General features: G+C 46.1%; 6 protein-coding genes across 6 annotated transcripts; 1 reads left to right on the top strand and 5 right to left on the bottom strand.

The window, feature by feature from the left end:
* Nucleotides 1-1,204: 1,204 nt before the first annotated feature.
* On the bottom strand, nucleotides 1,205-3,158 carry BP5553_10520 (MFS general substrate transporter; the record flags this gene model as incomplete). Its single annotated transcript, XM_032019143.1, has 7 exons — nucleotides 1,205-1,237; nucleotides 1,297-1,428; nucleotides 1,508-1,777; nucleotides 1,837-2,105; nucleotides 2,178-2,559; nucleotides 2,611-2,964; nucleotides 3,018-3,158. 7 exons carry the CDS (start codon nucleotides 3,156-3,158, stop codon nucleotides 1,205-1,207), a joined length of 1,581 nt encoding a protein of 526 aa, XP_031864583.1.
* Nucleotides 3,159-5,227: 2,069 nt separating this feature from the next.
* Nucleotides 5,228-8,361, bottom strand: BP5553_10519 (uncharacterized protein; the record flags this gene model as incomplete). The annotated part of the gene is made up of 3 exons (XM_032019142.1): nucleotides 5,228-6,824; nucleotides 6,878-7,271; nucleotides 7,320-8,361. The coding sequence occupies 3 exons, from the start codon at nucleotides 8,359-8,361 to the stop codon at nucleotides 5,228-5,230; spliced, it is 3,033 nt and encodes a 1,010-aa protein (XP_031864582.1).
* Nucleotides 8,362-9,499: 1,138 nt separating this feature from the next.
* Nucleotides 9,500-10,164, top strand: BP5553_10518 (uncharacterized protein; the record flags this gene model as incomplete). Its single annotated transcript, XM_032019141.1, has 4 exons — nucleotides 9,500-9,644; nucleotides 9,703-9,928; nucleotides 9,986-10,109; nucleotides 10,159-10,164. 4 exons carry the CDS (start codon nucleotides 9,500-9,502, stop codon nucleotides 10,162-10,164), a joined length of 501 nt encoding a protein of 166 aa, XP_031864581.1.
* A 3,090-nt stretch (nucleotides 10,165-13,254) lies between these two features.
* BP5553_10517 (Uncharacterized protein) lies at nucleotides 13,255-14,955 on the bottom strand (the record flags this gene model as incomplete). Its single annotated transcript, XM_032019140.1, has 8 exons — nucleotides 13,255-13,367; nucleotides 13,422-13,770; nucleotides 13,827-13,922; nucleotides 13,987-14,074; nucleotides 14,130-14,242; nucleotides 14,307-14,463; nucleotides 14,520-14,802; nucleotides 14,856-14,955. 8 exons carry the CDS (start codon nucleotides 14,953-14,955, stop codon nucleotides 13,255-13,257), a joined length of 1,299 nt encoding a protein of 432 aa, XP_031864580.1.
* A 543-nt stretch (nucleotides 14,956-15,498) lies between these two features.
* On the bottom strand, nucleotides 15,499-16,392 carry BP5553_10516 (uncharacterized protein; the record flags this gene model as incomplete). Its single annotated transcript, XM_032019139.1, has 3 exons — nucleotides 15,499-15,691; nucleotides 15,832-15,927; nucleotides 16,151-16,392. 3 exons carry the CDS (start codon nucleotides 16,390-16,392, stop codon nucleotides 15,499-15,501), a joined length of 531 nt encoding a protein of 176 aa, XP_031864579.1.
* Nucleotides 16,393-19,354: 2,962 nt separating this feature from the next.
* BP5553_10515 (Thiamine thiazole synthase) lies at nucleotides 19,355-20,454 on the bottom strand (the record flags this gene model as incomplete). The annotated part of the gene is made up of 3 exons (XM_032019138.1): nucleotides 19,355-19,430; nucleotides 19,482-19,918; nucleotides 19,984-20,454. 3 exons carry the CDS (start codon nucleotides 20,452-20,454, stop codon nucleotides 19,355-19,357), a joined length of 984 nt encoding a protein of 327 aa, XP_031864578.1.
* Nucleotides 20,455-20,724: the final 270 nt, after the last annotated feature.

Here is a 20,724-nt window from a genome sequence, read left to right as displayed (position 1 = left end):
GTCTACCATTATAGAACAAATCCCTCAATCTCTCCTCGCGCCTCAGGTATTGCATATCTATCGGTCTGTGCTCTACATATTTGTCCACCTTGAGCTATTTATCCGTGTTAGCTTTTATTATTGCTAGGAATAACAAAGTCAAGAGTTCGGAGACCTACTCAAAATAGCTCAAGGGGTCAGAGGCAAGGTGGCCAGGGTATGTGAGGTGAAAATGTGAGGTGTCGAAGTCGATTATGGAAGCGACTCTGGTAGAAATTGCATATCAGCAAGAAAAAACATAAGAGTGAGGGAACATACTTGGACAGAGATAGATCATTAACATAGTGCCAGCCATAATCAAAACCAACCATGCCACTGTGTCGTCTCCGCATTTGGGTGCGAAGCTATGTAAAAAAGCGTGGAAATTGCTGCTTTTTGTCCAAGTTCAGTCGTTCCGAGTATTCGGTTGGCAGTCATGGGGCTTCTGTACGTTGCCCTCGACCTGTATCGACCGCCCTCGTGCTCGTTAAACAACTTAATTATCTCCTTCGCCATGCATATCTCAGCATCCGTCTTGCATATACTCAAACAGTAAACTCGTCTAATTCCCCCCATCAAGATGTCGAAACGCAGTAGTACCCTCGATAACAATAGCTTTGCAACCAGTGGTAGACTACTACCGACAATCAACACCTCTCCAAGTCCTAGATAATAAATGTTATACCATACCAAATATTAGGATGTCTAGAAAGAATTGAAATGACTTTAAAAGCAGTTATACTGTTCATTCAAAGGTCCGTCAGACCAAAGTCAAATTAGAAATAACTAGATAGCATTCAACACCTGTGGAAGTCGAACAAGAGTTGTATTGCGAGACTATTCACGGGAGTGGTTGAAATGTGCCTAGAAACTCGAGGTTAGCCAATTTTGCTCTCCTATAGATACTCCCGATGCTGTATTTACCTTCACTAAATACTATTACCCTTTCATAGCCCTGCTTAACCAAGTAACTGTTTTTTGCAAAGTGGAAAGAATAAGTATTATTAAGCGATTGGTTCATCGTATTAAATATCTCATTTTAAATATGAGAGCAATAGGCAAATAGTTTACAAGACTTTAGCTAGATTGTTATGTCTAATTATAAATCTATTATCCATTTCTAGACTATATTAACTAAGATGTGGTTTCATAGCGGGTGGCTTGTTGTAGAAGTCAGCCTCATGCCTCACTTTTGGACGGCTGTTGACTCCGCTACCTCCTATTTAGAGATTTTCGTCAGTTTGTGATCATAATGAATTCACACTAACTGTAACATACCTTGTCCTCTATGTGCTCTTCTCCTTTGACCTGTTCCTGGGTGTTGACTCTGCTAAGTTTCATCTCAGCGGCACCAAGCGGGCCAACACAAACGTATTGGCGGAACTTGCGAGCAGGGATCTTGGCCTCGAACTGAAAAGAGACAAAAAGTTAGCAACATGATCCTATATTTTAATTTCACTGAGAGAAGGATACGGAGTTTGTAACTCACCATCTCATCGACCTCCTCCAAAGTTCTGCCCTTGACCTCGGGTAAGAAGAAGAAGACCCAGACGGCGGTAACGATGGAAGCGGGAAACCAAATGTAGCCGTATCGTGGGCCCCAGTTCAAAGCGGATGGATTGATGAAGTAAGGGGCAGTGAACTGGGTGAGCCATGCCATAAAGAAACCAACTGCGGCTGAGATGCCGAAAGTGAAACTACGTAGGCGCTGGGATGGCATCTCTCCACCAGTAAGCCAGGCATAGGGCGCAACCATTCCCTGTCAGAGTGTCAGTAATTAAATCTTCACCCCTACTACTTCTTCATGGAAAGACTCACGTTGTAGCTCATCATGTATAGACAAGAAAGGGCGACAAGCACCTTTCCGGTAACTTTGGTGCCAGGATTCTTATCATAGGTGATGGCGATGATCAATTGGAGGATACCACACAATGTAAGACCAGACATGAGCATGACACGACGGCGACCGTAACGGACGACAACGAGAGAGTTCATGACAAGAGCGAGCAAGCCGATGGTGCTGAGGACACAGCTCATTGCGAATGGGTCAGCAACCTTGGCCATGCCGAAAAAGTATGCCTTGTATGCTACGCAATAGTTAGTTAACTCGACTCGACCTCGTTGCTCAGTTGCTCAAAGCAAGGCTTCAGGAAACTCACCGATGATGAACATGGAACCCGTGGCCGCCTGAGAGGTTACGCCACAAACTGCAATAATAGTCCTTCGTCGATCGATTGGGTTCCGGAAAACATCGAGGAAACCGACACTGCTGGCGAGTTCCTGCTCCTTAAGAATAGCGGCACAGATGACTGAAGCCTCATCTTCAACATCGGCGCCGTCAGGTCTCAACCGCGCGAGCGACTTAACACCCTCCTCGCGGCGCCCCTTCAAGAGGAGCCAACGTGGAGATTCAGGGATGAAAAACAACCCAACTGTGATGATGGAGGGAACAATGTAAATTATGCCTAGAGGGATGAGGTAGGCGGATTTTCCGGGCCTCTTGGAAGTCGCCCAGTCCACGATTGTACCAATAAGGGTTCCCTTGAAGTTGTCAGGACAAATAGAAATATGGTCATATCAGATCAGACTTACGAAGGAGGTACCAAACTGGAATGTCGTAAGGAAAAGGCCACGGTACTTAGCCGGGCTACTCTCTTGGATGTACAGCTGGGCGAAGGTCATGAAGCCGCCATTTGCCAACCCATTGATGAACCGTCCAGCATACAAAGCTTCGATGCTCTCCGTGGTCATCATAATAATGTTAGATACAGCGCAGAGCAAGCAAGAGAGCCATATGCAATGCTTCCGACCAAGCTTAATGGCTAGGAATCCAGCGCCGCCGGAGCTGATAAAGGCACCGAGAGTCATGAGGGACGAAATAAGTTGCTGTCTCTCGGTGGTGAGATTCCAGCCCAGTGGGGTGTTGGGGGCCCTGAAGCCAAAGATCTGCCACAAAGTTACAAAGCGGCTTTAGGGCCGGGGGTCATGATAAAACCAACCTCCAGAAAGCCCTGCATGGCCTGCAAACCGCCGATGAGTCCAAAATCGACTCCATATTGGAACGAGGAGAGGGTGACGACGGCACACGCGACGAATACTCGCCAGTTGGCGCGAATGGTTTCTTGATCAGCAACAGCCATGTTTGCCAGGTGTTGGGGATGATGTTTCCAAGTAGATGGGTGGTCGCCCTTGTTTGCAGCATGGGTAAAGGACCTTGGGCTGTCAGTTATATATACGAATCTCGAATCTTGGCCAAATGTGATGTAGGATCGGCAGATCCGGGTGCAATACCTAGACATTTACCGAAGTATTAAGCCAAGCTTCACCCCCTCCACCTGTCTCCCTCTTTGCCCTTAGTGCATAAACGGCAGAGAGATCGAGGAGTTGTCCCAGCAGCCTGGACACCGCGGCGAACCAGCCTGAACGCGGCTTGAGAGCCCCTAAAGTTCTAAACTCCGTCCATTGCAGATGGCAACGACATAGCATGCATTAGTCGCCCTAGCCCTTCGTTTCATGCGGTTGGCGGTGGGGACGCTTGGAGACTATTCAATACCAGCTGGACGCGTTGTGCCAACCAGAGGCCTTGCCACTCCCCGTCTCGACCTGTCCTGTCTAGTTGATCAAAGTCTGGGGAGGAAGCTTAGCGGCTGTCGTGGGGCCAAAGCCATGGCATTAAGCCGCTATGTCGCTCTGAGTCTCTGGGGAAGACAATTCATGTGGGGTGTTTTGCGGGGACCCCACTAAAAACAAAACCTCCATCGCTATCGTCAGGAGGCATCGTGGTTTTCGTGAAATGCGAAATCAATACCGGCCCTCGGCTCGTACCTAGTGAGGGCTGAAGCATCCCCTTGTGATGCGTTTTCGTACTCAGCTAAAAGTGCCGGCCTGCCTCGTGGTCAATCGAATTGAGGCGATTCGCATCTAGATCGATGCATGCGTGTCCCTATCTCTGCTGGCGCACTGTGTTCGGTGTCCTCAAGGTCAAGGACCTCGCCGGATGGCTGACCGCTACGCTCGGTTTAAAGCTATTGAATGTTGCTTGCGCTGTTGCTGAATGTCTAATTTATACCCAGACTACTTCCTCGTACTATTCATCATGTCCAACTCCTCAAGAGTCCGAATAGTTACATTTGGTTCGACCAAAGCGTCTCGTGCCTGGCTCAGTTATTCAAGCGCCGCAATCCTTCCACAGTGAACTAATGCATATAATCCGGATGCATCCCGTTGAGAAGTCAAGATAAGGTTTGGAGGCTCTGGTTAAACTAAGTCCATGGCCATCTAGAATCGCTCCTTGTTGCGTTGTGGCTGCTCTGATATCGAGTATTTCCGCGGAGGAGAGTTGGGGAACGAGATCTGCGCTTCTTGTCCCTAGGCGAAATGGCAAGAGTTTGAGGGAATTGCTGGAGTGCCAGGCAACTTCCTTGGAGCCGGGGGAGATATAAATGCGAGGCAGTAACATAACCCGACCTACCAGCAAGTCGGATTGACTAGAGTTTTTGGCCCAGCATAGAATATGATGTTTTTGTCATGCGGCGCGTACGCGTCGTGTGTAGTGTTTGTCGACACCGCATAGCTCTCTTTCCTACTCCTGATTCTAGCTTCTTAGTAAACTGTACCTAGGTACCTGTGGGCTGCTTCGCAACTCGATCACTTTGATATAGCAATTAAATACCCAAGAAGTATTGAGAAGCGGGAGCTCATTTTAGGCTCGGTCGAGTACATGATGCCCAGGACATTCAAGTTGCTAAACCCCCGGGTAGCTCCCCCGGCAAGTTGGTAAAGAAGGATAAACTCCGCCGCCAGGTGATACTACGCTGTCAGTCTGGATGCCTTGGCTTGCATATGCTTCCCGCTGGATTCAGTATCTGAAGTCTAATTTTAGGACTGTCAAGTGGGATCGACAATATCTAAGAAATAGCTGTTCTCGTACCTAGGTAAAGCTGAGACTTTGAGGGGGTCTGGTTATCCTAATGCCCTGGTTTGATTGACCACGTCAGGATCAACAAATAGACCGTAGTACTTTGAAGTATTTAATCCGCGCCCGCTCTACTCCCACTTAAGAGATGGTGAGTTTATTTGTAGCGGCAAAACATGGGAAATGGGAACTTGCAGGGGCGGTTTCGACACAACCACGATAAATAGGATTTATTGTTCTATTTTACTCATGATTTGCACATTTGCACATTTGCACTATGCTCCGAGCAAAATCTCACGAGCTAGAATTTGCGTGGCTCTGGCACCAATTGACCCAGTCCGAGAAAATAACAGCCTGCATCTTGACCTGTCCATCAACCCACGCAATCTGGGAATCCCTATAAACCGTCGCGACTTTCTTCAAAGTCCCCTTATCAGCCTTATACAAGCTGCTTGAAATCAGCAAGCTCGCCGTGCTTGCAGCTCGGGCAAACATATGTGAAGGATCCTTGGATGCTTCAGAATGGATAGCCTTTATCAGCTTGAGTTGTGCTGAAGGGTCAACATCCCCCGCCACCTCCAGTTTCTTGGCAGCCCTGGCATATGCGAGGATGATATTGTATGCTTTTTCGCAGAGTTGTTTTGTCTTGGTCGTACGCATAAGCTGCAATAAAGGTAACAGAAGTCCGAAGGCCAAAGGGTTATCAGCTTGCTTCTTGACATATATCTCCAGGAGGTCCAGAACGCGACTTTTGAAGTTGACGATAGTCTCCTTAGCATCTTTCTGCTCTTGTTTCTTGCTGGGCTCTTTCTTGCGCAGGGAGAAGATCTCAACGAGCTTTGCGTCAAGCGCCATCATTTCTGAATCTGTCATGTCGGCATCACTCTCGGATTCTGTTTCAGCGCCTTTGTCTTGATCTAGGCGGTGTGTCCCAAGCGCGCTCGCAAGAGCTTCTTCGAGTTTCTGGGCTTCTTCATCATTTTCGTCACCTACCATTTCGTTTTCATCGTTTTCCGCATCATCCTCAGACTCGTCATCATCGTCCTCCAGATGGCCGTTCAGTTGGATATCTTCCCCATTCATATCAACAACCTCTACATCTGAATCAAGCTCATCTTCATCGTCTTCGGCAAGCTCTTGGCCTTCTTCTGGCTCCTTGTCGAACAATTCTTGCTGCCCCTTCAAATTCTCACCTGACTCCAATACATCGGTCATCATCTGCAAGCCTTCTGCAGTCATATCTGTCATAAATGCACTGAAGACATGTTGGGCCACTTTTCGTAAGAGTGCGGATGGCTTCGAAATGAACGAGAGCAAAAGCTCTACCAAAACTTCAGAAGCATTCACATCAGAATCATCGTGACTTTTGTGTCGAATAAGTTTGTCGTAGCATAGCTTCAACTCGTCAAGGATAGAAATAGCCTCGGGCTCCCCGTCATAGAGTTGGAAGATGACCAGGGAGTACAACAAAGCTAGTGCCTGTAGCGGTGCCTTCTGCTGGTCACCAGCCTTGCGGACTTTCTTCATGAGCTTTTCCATTGTAGATAGCGCATTGTCTTTCGCTTCCACAATTTCTGCATCCATGGGAACCGCATCTGGTTTTATGCTTCGAGCAAGGTCGCAGGAAAAGGAAAATGCCTTCAGATCAGACAACAAATGCGCAAACATGGACAGCAGGCGGTTCCGGAAAAGTGCGCGAGTCTTTCTGGATACCGGAGGGTCGAATTTGGCATCCTCACAGTAAGCCACATTAGCTACAGTTGGGAATGCGATCTCGCCGATCCAGCTGATATTATTTGAGTCATCCTGAACATTAACTCGGCGGACAAGATTCAGGATATAATCTCCAAGCAACTGGCGACGCAGTTCTGCCTCCTTCGCAGCATCAGTCCTAATAATCGTTAGTTGACAGGTCCAGGTTTACGATTTAAGAGCGTGACATACCCTTCGACCGATAGAGTAGGTGTTATGAGAATCTCGATGGCGGACTTTATGTTCTCATTATCCACAATACTCAATAGTTTATCAATAGTCTTGGTCTTTGTAACCTTGTCAAAGTTATAATTACCGTTCCCGCCTATCAGTCGTGGAAGTATGGTGATCACGATCTGCGGATCCGCCTCTGCCGCTTGAATCATGACTTTCAAAGATTTGTCTGCTGCTCGATTCAAGAAGCGGTCTTTTTCTTGCACATGGTTGATGAGGCACCGAACGAGGTTGTGGCTAAATACAACAGGTAATAGATTGCCGTATAATGCAGGGTCCTGGAACATCTTCTGGAAGAGCAGAAATCCCCAATATTTGCGCTCCCGAGACGCAGTTGAAGAGAATAAATTTTCTATAGATTATTAGCGTTGGAGGCTTCGATTCTAATTCGAGGACTTACCATCAACTGCTACTTTCCAGAAATTCTCGAAACTATGTAAGTTGTCACTCTCTGTATCTTTTGAATCCTGGGCATACTGGGCAAGCACAATATTCCAAACGAAGTGTAATTGGGCATTCCAATTACCAGTTTGTTTGATTTGGGTAGTTTTGTCCTCGGTAGAGTTGCTTGAAGAACTTTCCTTTAACGCCTTTGCCAGGGTTTTCAAATGCTGAAGAGGATTGCCGCTCCGTCCCCAAGGCTTTGAAGGAAATTTCATGGCGGGGAAGCGATTGCGTGCGGTAAGCCAGATGCCAACGCCCTCAGGCGAACTAGCCAGACCAGCGTTCAACAACCTCTCCAATGTGTGTTCCGCCTGGATTTGGGTCATCTGTGCGACGGCTTCGACAACCACCCAACCACATTCTTCCCTGATCCACGGTTTCTTCTCGGAAAGCTCAATTAGCTTGTCCAGTATAGGGTCCCATCGTCCTTCAACCAAAAACAGCACCTTCGATCTCACGAAGCTTTGTAGCCCAAAGAGCAAGCCGAGGGAGTGATCCTTCTCTTCCTGTCCACTCAGGTCTCCCTCTGGCTTAGTTTTGGCAACAAGAAAGCCAAGCACCGTATCAAAGTTCAAGTTGGCATATTTTTCGGACAGGGGCGACTGCGCACTGAATAATTGCTCCAATATCTCAGTCAAGACGACACTGAACCCTAGCCTCGCGCCTTTCCTGCCACTTGCAAGACCCCGGAACAGTCTTCTCTCAAGATGTCTTTGTAAGGTTGATTCTTCCACCCCATCTCCACCCAGAATACCAGATACAATTGCGTTCGCTGCCGCCAATCGTTCCGAGCCATCTTCACTGGTGAGACTATTGTAGAGCTCAACTTCTCTCTTCAGCTCGGGTCCTCTCGGGTTATCGACGAAGGGGGATATTTCGATAGCTGTTGGCAAAGTTGGTGCAGCAACGCTTGCGGATTTTTTGTCGATTTGCGGTCGTTTGGCAGCCGGTGCTGTTGCGACTGCATCTTGATCCTTCCGCTTGCGTTTGGTGCCCATATTGGAGGAGATGTTGAGTTCGTATTTGTTTTTGGTGCGCCACTGCAGAATCAAATTGGGATGTATCGCGAACTTTTTGCACACAAGTTTCGATTCTGCCCCCACTGACCGCCGACGCAGCCCACCAAATCAGTGCTAGGTCAGCGTCCTAGTCTATCGAGTGACATCACGTGTATCGCGGACCCCTTTACGCAGCTCCTCGTTCGTTCGACCTAACCCTCACAACTTCCTCTTCTATCTATTTAAACATCAACCACCTGGCCTTCTCATCTAGTGCATATACCGCCGGATCCGGGACGCCCTCCTTTCTACACTTTACTAACACTCTCGCCTTTGACAATATCTGATGTTTAGTGAGCCGGCGTTCTCAACAAGCAACAGAGCTTCCTTCGCACTTTTGCCAGTTAAAATAGAAGGCATGTCGAGTCCTGGGTAGCGATTTGGCAAACGGTGGAAGATAGACCAGAGATCAGTCATAAGGTGACTGGGTGGACCGCGTTTATGTATCGCACATCGTGTCAATAGGGTCTATGGAGCTGCCTCAAGGGTGGTGATAAGAGAGGACGAACAAAGCAGAAGCTACCTCGTGCTTAGGTAACATCCGGGCTCAAGTTACATATTTCATTGTTTGGTTCACTTGACTTTCAGCATTATCGGCTTATCATGCTACTTACTACTTGCGTTTAGATAGCCAGCTGCATGCGGCTACTTGCGCTTACGACGACATATAAGTGTATAGAGTAGGAGGCTTTCTATTTTGTATAATTATAAGAACCGCGCCGTACAGTCTTACGTTCAGCGGTCATTTTATACGCTAGCAGGGAGTACTAAGTAGTGTTCCGTGTACGTAAAAGGAGTATTGCTGCTGGCATCTCCAAGGATTGGTACGAGCTGCGGGATACTATTCGAGCAGAGTCAAAGGTATTGGCGCCTGCTACGAGGTACGTACTACTTTAATCCTAACCCATTTACTCTACCAAATGACTGCTCCGTACTGTACTTCATAGCCATATATATATATATATATATATATTGCATGTCTGTGCTGTATGCAAAAGTGTATAGCACTGAACATTTTCTGTTTCCCCATCTTGTCGCAATTAGCACAAACAACTCGATCAAGCCCATAACCGTCAAGATGGCCTACAGACTTCTTGTCCTGGCGCCCCTCCTTGCAACACTTGTTGCGTCCGTCTCCGAAGTGGTTCCTGGTCCAGGACTTCCAACTCTTGCCGAGTTGGGAGTGACGTCTCCGGATCTATACAACGAGATTCCAGCGGCCCGTAAGTAAATTACACGGCATCTTAGCCTAGATCCGTTCAAGAAACTCACGAACTATAGTTTCAAGTCACAGCAAGAGGGAAGATAAGCACGACGGTGCAATATGCACCAGCTTTGGCGGCACGGGCTATACACCCGTTGAACATGTTATCGCTTGCTTTAACTACCTAGTCAAGATTGGCAACAGGAAGTGTTCGACGGCTCCCCATACTGTCTGTACTATTGAAGAGACTGTAATTAAGGCGAACGCGTACGGGTCACCGGCGTCTCCTGACTACATTGATTGGTATATCTTGTGTCACATCTTTCTACTCAGATCTCCTCTAGCTAACTTTATATATAGCTGGGATGTTGCACTCGGTGTGCAGAAAGTTTTTACTGAGTGTAACATTGATGGAAAAGTTTCAGGGCAATATTTTCTACCCAATGTAGCCAATGCAGTTAAGGGTGTATTTTACGAGGTTGAGGTTTTAAGTATACATACGGGTATCGTAATTGTCGGGGAACCCGAACTAGACATAAAGCCCAAGCCTACAAGCAAAATAGGCGCAATAAATTCCAAACTAGGGCCTTGCCCTCCAAGCAACCCCTTTAGTATATATATATATATAATAATTAACTTCGTTATGCCCTTCTCGTCCTTCAGAGCTGTCACTCCATTACACCTAATTTGCGCAACCTCAACTGCCTGCAAAAATACGCTCTGCTAAATCACTGTCTTATTCTCATCATCTTTGTGCAATGCACTGTAATAGATGTAGTTCTCAGCTGAAAGCATTCGTACGCGAACCACGTTTTTGAGTCTCACTAAAACCTATTCTCTTGTTCAACTACTAATATTAACAACACTATGACGTCCATTAGGCTCGATTAACCTTCATATCGCTCGATCGAAGGAGTTAGCTCTGTATAAGAGAGCTAGGTGATTGGGAATGCATAGAAGGGGACGCTTAAATATAGCGAAACTAACTATCTAATATACGGTCGAAATGAACGGGAAAAATTCTGATAGAGAATTACTACCATGATTTAGTAGTGTTGAGGTAGTGGAGTGTTAGGGGTTAAGTGCTAATTGCTGATCCGATGTGAGATGCTGAAAACTTACTATATGACTCAATTATACTTCTAGCTATTGATTTCTCATATAAATTTGTATAAAAATGCGGTTTACAGAGACGTCGCAACCAATTCACAGGCAAAGTTTTCATCCCTTTTCATTATTTTCACTCATTTGGGTCATATGCCCGGGACAAGTCCATTGGTTGTATAATATTGGTGGGTCGCTGGGGTTAATGAGAGCGGATTGAAGTGATATTTATCATCTCATAGGCACGTAGCAGTCGTCACATAGTAGGGGGTGAGTCATTCTGTCTGCCTAAATATATTGCAGCTCGTTGGTCGAGTGAAAATCAATACTATATATTACTGTACTGTACTAGTAGCAGTATATAGCGGAACTAGAATAATCAATCAATTTTGACTACTCGGCTTAGCTTATCTTGCGTTATATTCTAAAGACAGCGATAACTCATATCATAGCTACTATGTCTGGAAAAAGCTGCAGCAGAAGTAAAGTTTAATTGTCTAAAACTCTTTCGCTATCTACTTGCCTATGTGGGAGGTGTGCGATAGCCAATGAGGGAGGATCTATTGCATTATTGCAGGATGATGTAGCTACAGAAAAGTGGCCAAAAGTGATTACTATCGTTAGCTATCCTCGAGAAGAACTTGTAAGCTACGATAATGTCACGGATAACTTGCAAAAGTTCTCTGACTAATCCGAGCGAATAGAGTAGTCGTTCAGCTAGTGCAGTTACTAAGCAAGTGTATATTCAATTGCTATATATAGATATAAGATATACCTTGCCCACGTACTTCTAGTCTAGGATTCGTAGTAACTATTTCGTTACGAAGTTACTCAAGAAATTAAAATAAAGCGCTTTATTTATATACTTTTACTATTTCTTCTGTAGAGAATATGATCTAGAGCGTTTGAGATTATGAAATTCTTCTAATAACTTATCTGTAGACGTGTCAGATTCGTATAATCGTAAGTTAGTATCGAGATTTAAGATAGTTTGTTAGTTATTGGCAGTTGTTTCGTTGACTGACTTTTCGCTTGTAAAACTTAGTTTTAAGTTATTCTCCAATAATAATACAACTGCTGTACGCTGTACTACGTTATTGTAGGCTTACTTGATCGCGTTGTCTCTTTGTCGTCTACTTAATCATTGTTATTCTAGTATATAACAGCTCCATTTCGAAAAGTATCAGTATTACTAGTTAAACTCTACGTTTTGATTTGCGTTATAATATATCTAAGCTATATTTTAAACGTCGATATTAGTATTAGATAACTTATATATATCTTAAGCTAGCTACTATAATATACTGATATAATAGTATAAGTTTTGTTGTTGTATTGCTATTTTATCTGTTTATACGACTATAAGCTATAAATTGCTCGCGCGCCTAAAGTACTGTGGTGGGGTGGAACCGCAGTATGTCAGGTGTACAATAGTCGCTATTCGGAGTATAATTTTTGCGGGCCGGGCACTTGAAGTGCGCTGCGCCAGGCGCTTGTAGTATAGCATGCTTCTTCACTCATACATACTTTTACTACCTGAGGCGACGCGCTTGATTATTACCGTACATTTAAACTGTACATTCCACTCCTTTACAGCATTATAATATTTATAAAGTAAAATAAATATTAAATATAATATCGACTTTAATTATAATAATTTTAAAGTAATACTAAAGCTTAAGCTCTTATAATTAGATTAATTGTTTTAATCTATATTTTAAGTTACTTTTACTTTGATTATTACTTACTTATAGTTACTACTTTAGCTTATTTGTCGGCTTATAATCTTAACCATAATCTACAGTACAGACTATAAACTATAACTAACCGTAACATTAATATTAAAAGCACTAATACTTTCTACAACACTGGTCCGATACTAGTTTACACCCCTTCTATCCCTCTCTTCTACATCAAATATCCATGACCGTCTCTCACCAGCCCACCGCTTTGCAATTGCCATAAAAATTATCTGTGCCATCGTCACGAACACCCGCGATGAGGAAACTCGAGAATTGGTGCATTACTACAGAGATCAGCCTTGAAATTTACATATCTATGACAGGGAGATGCGGAACCGCCAAGATAGGTCTAGCGAATATTGCCACACCGGCACACGCTGGACCCCTTACTGAATCACAACTCAACATCAATGTTGGTCCGCCCACTGTTGAATAAGGGACAGTGGTAAATTCCATTTGATATTTATTTTTATAAATATCATATAGACGAGGCTTTACTATGTAGATAGTATTTATGCTAATCTGATCCCACTATAACTCGAAATCACTTGACAATATAAAATGAGTGTAGATTGGCTGGCTCTCTGCAGGTATAAAAAGGATTAACTACAAGTAATGAAAGTTTTAGAGTTCTAAGTACGAGTAATCCAAGCGCTCACAATTTTGATAATCCGAATGCTTAAACTTCCCTCAAATCCATGATCACATACGTGACAAAATGCTGCTTCCAACCCTTTTCAAAACGCCCCTAGAAAACAACAATTCGCAAACTGGCGAGAGAACCTAGAAAGTAATAGGAAGTTCCACGATGCCAACGTCCATGTTGGGTGGGGAGTATTTAACCTCTTCAAGAGGAATTGCGATCTTCAAGTTTGGCAATGTCTTGAAAATAGTTTCTGCAACTTGGTTAGCTTACTAGAACTGATTATTAATATTTTGATAAAACGTACGGAAGACAATTTCTAACTCAGCACGTGCGAGCCATTCAGCAACACACTGATGAGCGCCATATCCGTATCCCAGAGCCTGCTCAGATCCACGCTTGCGGTGAATGTTGAAGGTATCTGGGTCTGGGAAGACATCCTCGTCTCGGTTTCCGGATTGAGTGGCGGCGATAATGCCTTCGCCAGCCTTGATGGTCTTCCCTCCGAGGGTGATATCAACCTTGGTAACACGTCGGGTGGCCATGGCTGAGGCTGTGTGGTACCGGCAAAGCTCTTCGACAAATGCTGGGACCAAGGAAGGATCGGCCTTGACTTCTTTGAGCTGGGCAGGATTTTGGAAAAGTGTCACAATTCCCTGGAGATTGGTCAGAAGAAATTCCAGATTTACTTTTTTCGATAGTTGCGACTTACGAGATTGATCATGTTGACCATCGTGGCGTTTCCTGCTACCAACATCAAGAATGCGATTTGGACCGCATCGGCCTTTTGGATATGGCCAGGCTTGAGCTATAAAACCAGTCAATTACGGAATTCTTTCTTCGATATTCAGGACACTGAAATAGGCACATACCTGCTCCACGACAAGTTTGCTGATCAAGTCATCCTTCGGCGCAACGAGTCTCTTCTCAACTAGGTCGCCGATATATGAAAGGAGTTCTCTGGTATGAAATCAGTATTTGGGGGGAAAAGGCGAGGGAAAGAGTGAGAACTAACGAGTTGGAATTTGATGCCTGGGTAGCTGTGGCGCTTCCATTGCTTCTGATGGCTGCATGCTGGGTAAGGTAGGCAAGGTCTTCGAAGGGAACTCCAAGAATGCCATAAATGGTCTGCCACAAGGGAATCCGTGCGTCAGCGTCTGCATTTTTTAGTAATGATATGAGAAACACTCACGTATGAAGCAACGGGAAGAGCAAACTTCTCGACAATATCAACTGGCTTTTGGCCACCTTCCTTAATCATATCAGCGAGAAGGGAGTCGACCGTTTTCTGAATGCTTGGGCGCAGTTTATTAATCTGGTCTTTGGTGAAAAGAGGTTCAACCATGCTCCTGGATAGGTTCACGTCAGCTGGCGCCTTCAATTGAAAATGAGTTAACTCTCATACCTCTGTTGCATGTGCTCAGGGGGGTCCATGTCCACGAAAGTTGGCTTATTCTTTGCAGCCTCCTTTCCACCGGCATTGAGCTCAGGGAAGCCAGGTCTCTGTCTCTGTTTAGATAGGCGTTCATCGGTCAAGACGCTGCATATGTCTTTATGCTTCACAACCAACCAAGGATGGCTCCCATCCCAGAGCTCAACCTTGGAGACAGGGTCGTTGGCGCGGAGATAAGCATACTCGGAGGGAGGCTCGGCGCCAGCAGGGCGAGAGAAGGGGAATTTTGGAGGGGCTTGAGATAACTGTTTAGTTTTGCCAATTGACACATGAATAAACAAAACTTACAAGTGGTCGAAGCCATTGTTCTAAGCGAGAACTTTGAGATATTGGTACACGAGAATTTTGAGGGCTGGAAAGCTCTTGGGCGTAAAAGTATGGCAGACATGATGAGTGTGGAGTAGAATGAAAGTCTAAGGGTAGTAGTATATATACAAACGCACTTTATATGCTATAAGAGAGAAGTGATGTGGATGAGAGCCGAGACCAGAACTGCATGTCCTGGCGGAGTACAGGCCATATTTATGAACATACGAGTTGGCCAGGATGCGGCAAGGAAAGTCTGGAGTGCGTGAAGTGTGGCCAGGCTAGGCCATCCAAGATTAATTTTAATCTCGCCTGTAACATTCCATATTCTAGTAGGTATCCCCGCGGGAGTCGACATGAAGTCGTATGTACCGGTACGGAGATACAAGGTAGAGGATCTCCATATGACGGTTTGCAGCTCAGGGTACGAAGTACCCGGGTACCTGGCACAGAAAACCCTGGACTGTACTTGGTACTTTCGCAGGCGAACATAGGGGGCGACTGGTCTCACAGCGAGTTACAGCCCGTTACAGCCTATTACGAACCTCCAATTTGTTTTACCACGTGCCTTGATGGAAGTCCCAGGCAAAGTCGCAGGTCCATGTCCGAAAAGACCCGCTCTTCTTCACGCACCTCCGCGGTGGTGCTGTGCAGTTGTTGGGGAACTTGGGGCATCTCCAGCTTTGCCACCGTGGATGAAACCGACTGTTGCCGACATCAGGCGATGTGGTGGAATTTTGGGGATATTGAGGTCCCTGCTGATATTGATATCAGGGCCGGAGACTCTGAGCGCCCGGTACGGCAACAATTGCGCAAGGCTGCACCATGAGGTAGCTGCTACGCTAATAACCCTGCAGTTGAAAAAAAAAACATATCGAAAAGTCGTCAAGTGCCGGAGGAAGGAAAAAAGAAAGAGTTGGTGCCGCGGAGATGTACTCATGTACAAACCCATTAGTACTAAGCACCGATGATTCCGGGTGACAAATCAGACGCTTGTTGGCCGCCCTGGAGTCGTGCATCGCGAATTTGTGGCCTGACTTCAACGGCGGGTTGCCTGTATAGGTTATAAATAGGCACGAACGGCATGAAATGACTCAAAGCTTCTTGTTTATCCCCATCTCCTGTCTAAATTCTCACGCAAAAGATCGCCTTCTTTTGCCATCACAAGAGGGAAAAAGGAAGAAAAGAAACCGAGCCGCTATGAGACGATTCGTTCAATCGCCGCGCTTGATCCAGACAAGGTTCCTTCGGGGTGCAGCGGCGCGGAGAGCTCATACCCAGACCTACGATCACGGGCAGACCTGTTCGTCTCTGACTTTGGGGTTTTGTGAGACATTATGTTTCGAATAGAGCTAACCTGTCGATGCTGTTGCCAGCTACCAACACCAACACCGACACCAAGATTTACGACGCCGACGGCAAAATCTTGCTGGAACGCTCCACCGAGGAGGTCCGGAGTTGGAAGGAGGATCGTGCTACAAAGAGCGAAGCTAATGTATGACTTCAATGTTAAAGCCATCTCTTCCAGAGTTCTTTTTCATATATTTAGCATCATCATTATCTACATTGACTTATATATCTCCCTTTCCCACCATCTTTCCGATACAGAGAAACATATTATTTTTAATTTGTTTTGCAGAAATTAAACTCACAAATTTATGATATAGATCAAAGCCGATCGAGGGGAGATCCACCATAGTAGCATGGCGAGCATGACGGAGATGGAGCGACGTGGGGGGAAGGCCTTGCCAAAAGATCGTGGCAGTACGAATAAATCTCAATCCACCAATTAGCTGTTAATAACTTAATCCTTGCGTCGAATATAATGTCACTGAAGCGGTTGCTTTTAATTTACAATCTTGCTTTACCACGTTGCGCTGTAGCTTCCTCCCTGGCCTGGCTTCACGATGCGTTTGCTCCGACCCTGCTGACGACACACTGAGAGCCTAATTGCCCAATGGAAGCCTACATAATATTGGGGGGGGTCAGCAGTGCTCCATATTTCGTGTTACTCGGAGTCTCCTCCGTAGTATCGTATCCTGGGGTTCCTGGGACATTCGCTCCGACCAGCTGTGGAGCAATAATAATGTGGCATGTCAACGACGTCAATGAGTATCGTTGATCTCCTGGTTCATTGCGGGGTTGAAAGATACAAAGTGCTGCCCTGTATTGACACATATTCTAACCAATGTGATCTACTCCGTACAGATAGACTGATCAATGGGCTGATCAGTGGATACTACCCCGCCAAAGGCTACGAGTACGTACGGTACAATTGCCAAGTACCTACAATACGAAGTAAACGGTACAGCAGTTGTCCGCCCTCAGCCCGTAACCGCCAGACTCAAAATCGGAGGTCTGATCCTACGTACAGTTATGACGAAGGGGACCCAGCCAATTAATTATTTGCGGGATACCTCGTGCAAATCCTCACTACGGTCAATGATATACAGTACCCAGGTAGGTAGGTACTTTATCCGATAGGTTAGCAATCCCTGTAATAAACCCACTGATCACCAGGGGACACATACCCGTACTTGAGTCGAGTGAATATATTTTTGACTCTCATGTACATATACTTGGTTATATTCAGGACTCCCCCGAAATATGGGGGTTGAAGGTCCTCCTGCCTGCTGTTTACGGTTGGACAAGTTGCTGAGCATCAGTTTACCACCTCCCATTTTTCTTCCACGTGTTTTATCTTAGTGGTATGAATTGCGTTTCATTGATGGCGTCGCTTGCGGGAATGGCGTACACGGCAGCGGAATGCTGGAAGTTGGATCAACACTTCCCGGGCAGGGGTGAGCGGAAGAGCCAATGCTGGCGCAGTTGAGGGATGCCGTGCAACTAGTTGGACATGGTCTAGATCGTCGAACCGGTATGCAAGTGCCGGCTGCTCTATCAGAACCTATCTGCATGCCGAGTTGATATACGAAGTACATGGCGGCGCAGCCAGTAATCAAGATGGGTATGCCGGTGACGTATCGAATCCTGTATTTATACCCGTATGTACATGTACATATACATTCGTACAAGTACTTAATTCCTCCTCACCGAAGCTTGGCGTAGCGAGCGGGGTTATGTTTGACATCAACGTTTGCATATTGTAGGACCGATGTTTGAACTTTTATTCTAGACCCATAGCTGTGTTAAATGTCGTGCATGAGGTCCATGTAGTGTAACCGTTGAGTTGAGTTCGTCGATATGTTTTGTCGGTATGTACCGCTGTTACAAACCCCGAGCAAACCCCGAAACCCCTATTCTCACGACCTGGATCGCTTGCTCAATCATCGGGGATATACGGAGTAGTATAAACAATAGTAATTGTGTGACACACTCGAAAAATAGTATGTACAGCTTCCTACCAACCGTTGTCCTGCGAGATGGGCAGGCCCCTGAGCGTATGCATGACATTTTGCTCGAGGCAATTTGGTCTATAGGTTGTATCTCCGGTTGCAATCTGGCATGTTGGGCATCATTGCGAAACTTCACTACCAGTCTAGTGAATCGCCTCGACAGGAGGGAATGTTTTACAGCTGCCGGTGCCTTGGCTAATGACGTGGTCCTAACCCGGGAGAGAATAGAGAGGCGTTTGTGAAACATCACTGTAGCGGGAGAAGGCATGGAGCTACCGGCATCGCCAACTTGTGGCTTGCTCATTAAATGATGATCTCCAATCATTGTTAGGGGGCGCTACAGTACCTGTAGGGCTGGGGCAAACTTTGCAGCTTGCCTCGACGCCCAAGTTATATGGTGGTAAGGAGTCTGACCAGTCAATTATTCCAATCCCACAAAGCGGATGTTGCGGATTGTAGCGTGATGTTTTGGGTAGCGGCAATGAAGCCATATTCATTATTCTTCAACACGTCAGCAGATCTGGAAATAGTGTGTTAGTTCTGGTAAACTGTACGTCACACCACAACTTACCATCGGGGTAATTGCTTGAATGCTGCCTTTTGTCTGCTCGCTCTATATCCCTATTTCTTACATTAGCATCGAGCCAATAGTGTGCTACATTTCCAAAGCGCTACCAAAAGACTCGGATGGTGCTAAAATTACCACTATTGGAGGGTTTGTTAGACTATGAGATACTGAGGGAAGTAAAATAAATCGTGAGGTTGTGTTAGGAACAGAGAGATTGAAGTGCCCTCGGGTCGGAAGAAATATATAGTTACACTCGATAATGGATGCATGTCGGCCCTCGGGTCTATGTCACAGGTCTCGAGGCAGAGGCTGGGAAGAGAAATAGCAATCTATAGACCATAGATGAATGCAAAATTTTGAAGCTCTAAGTCAATGATATTCACCGAAGTTCTCAACGATAAATGTTTCGGTCCAGAAGATCTGTATTTCAACAAATTCAGATAAATTGGATAGAATTAAACCCTGCAAGATCGAAATGAGTGTTGATAGCTACGAACAGCGGCTCTTCAACAGCTTCTCATGAAGTACTAGTTGAGTAGGGACCTAGAGACCCCTACCTAGTATTCGTTCTGTCGCTTCCTCTCGGCGAAAATCTCCAATGCCTCCTCAGCGGCTTTGACACCCGATAGCGCCCTATGTAGAAATTAATACGGACATTACCAATCAGGGAACTAAATTACTTACATAGCGCCAAAGGTAGGGCCCATACGATTTGCGCCATCCACCTCACTCAACTCCATCCCTCCAACGATCAGTCCCGGCACTATCTCTCTGGTACGCTTGACGATAGCGTCTTCAGCTGTGTTCATGTCAAGACCACGCATGCCTCCAAGCTTGTCAAGCTGTTGCATGGAGACGAGCCGCTTAACGCTAAAGGCGCCGAAGGGGCCATCATGTCCTGTGGTTGAGATGACAACCGGGGCATTGATGGTGTTTGGGTCCATGCAAGATTGGTCGTCATGGTGCATGGTTACCAGAGTCCAGTTTGTGACAACGCCCGCAATGCGGAGGGTGCCATCGGGGGAGGTGCGGGTGATGAGGTCTTCGACTGCCGTGGCATTGAAGAGCTTGATGTTGGGGAAAGAAAGCACTTTTGAGAGGAGGGTGGAAGTGAAGAGCGCCTGGATAAAAGTTCCAGAGGTTAGTATGTTCTATACAACTCTTAATTTAGGGAAGGGCGTTTTACTGCATGCTTCACCACAACGAAATCACCCTCATCTTCAAATGCAACACCAAGGTCGGTCAAGAAAGCGTCAGCCGGTTTGCGCATCACCATCGCACTGAAAAGCTGGCCTCCAAGCCACGCTCCACCGCCCGGGGAGACGGATGCCTCAATGATGGCGATCTTGAGATCTGGGCGAGCCTTGCCAAGCATATACGCAGCACTAAGCCCACAGGATCCAGCACCAACAATCACAATGTCGGACTCGGCATATGTGTCGAGATCCTGGAAGTATCTGCGGGTCATTGCACGGGAGACTTGGGACTCGCGGATAGGGGCGAATTTGAAGCCTTCCTCCCATTTGTAGGCCAGCTCGTCAAGCGTCTTGGACTTGTTGACATTGATTGTGACTGGCTTGACATCAAAGCCGGCCTTCAACTGGGCGGCATTGGTAGGGGAGCTGGGCTCGCCAAACGTGGCTGCTGGGGGAGACATTTTGATTGTTGTTTGGGATCAAAGATCGAATGATCCTAGGGTGGGTTAGTGGTGCTAATGGATGGGGGAAGGGAAGGCATGGATCCTTAACGCAGGCATTATCCTGATCAAGTTCGACCGTATAATCTCAGAACGAACCCAGCCTATGCCTTCAGGCTACTCATCTCATCTGTAAAGATGGTGGATGAGAAGCTGTGAAGACGCTGAGAACGAACACCGGTGCATGCAAGATGGGTGACCATCGATAAAATACCTTGACCCCTTAAGGAT

The sequence above is a fragment of the Venustampulla echinocandica genome (genome assembly GCF_003357145.1).
Source record: "Venustampulla echinocandica strain BP 5553 chromosome Unknown scaffold_16, whole genome shotgun sequence".
Taxonomy (NCBI): Eukaryota; Fungi; Ascomycota; class Leotiomycetes; order Helotiales; family Pleuroascaceae; genus Venustampulla; species Venustampulla echinocandica.
The sequence above is the reverse complement of the archived record's forward strand: the minus strand, read 5'-3'. Positions and strand labels throughout refer to the sequence as shown.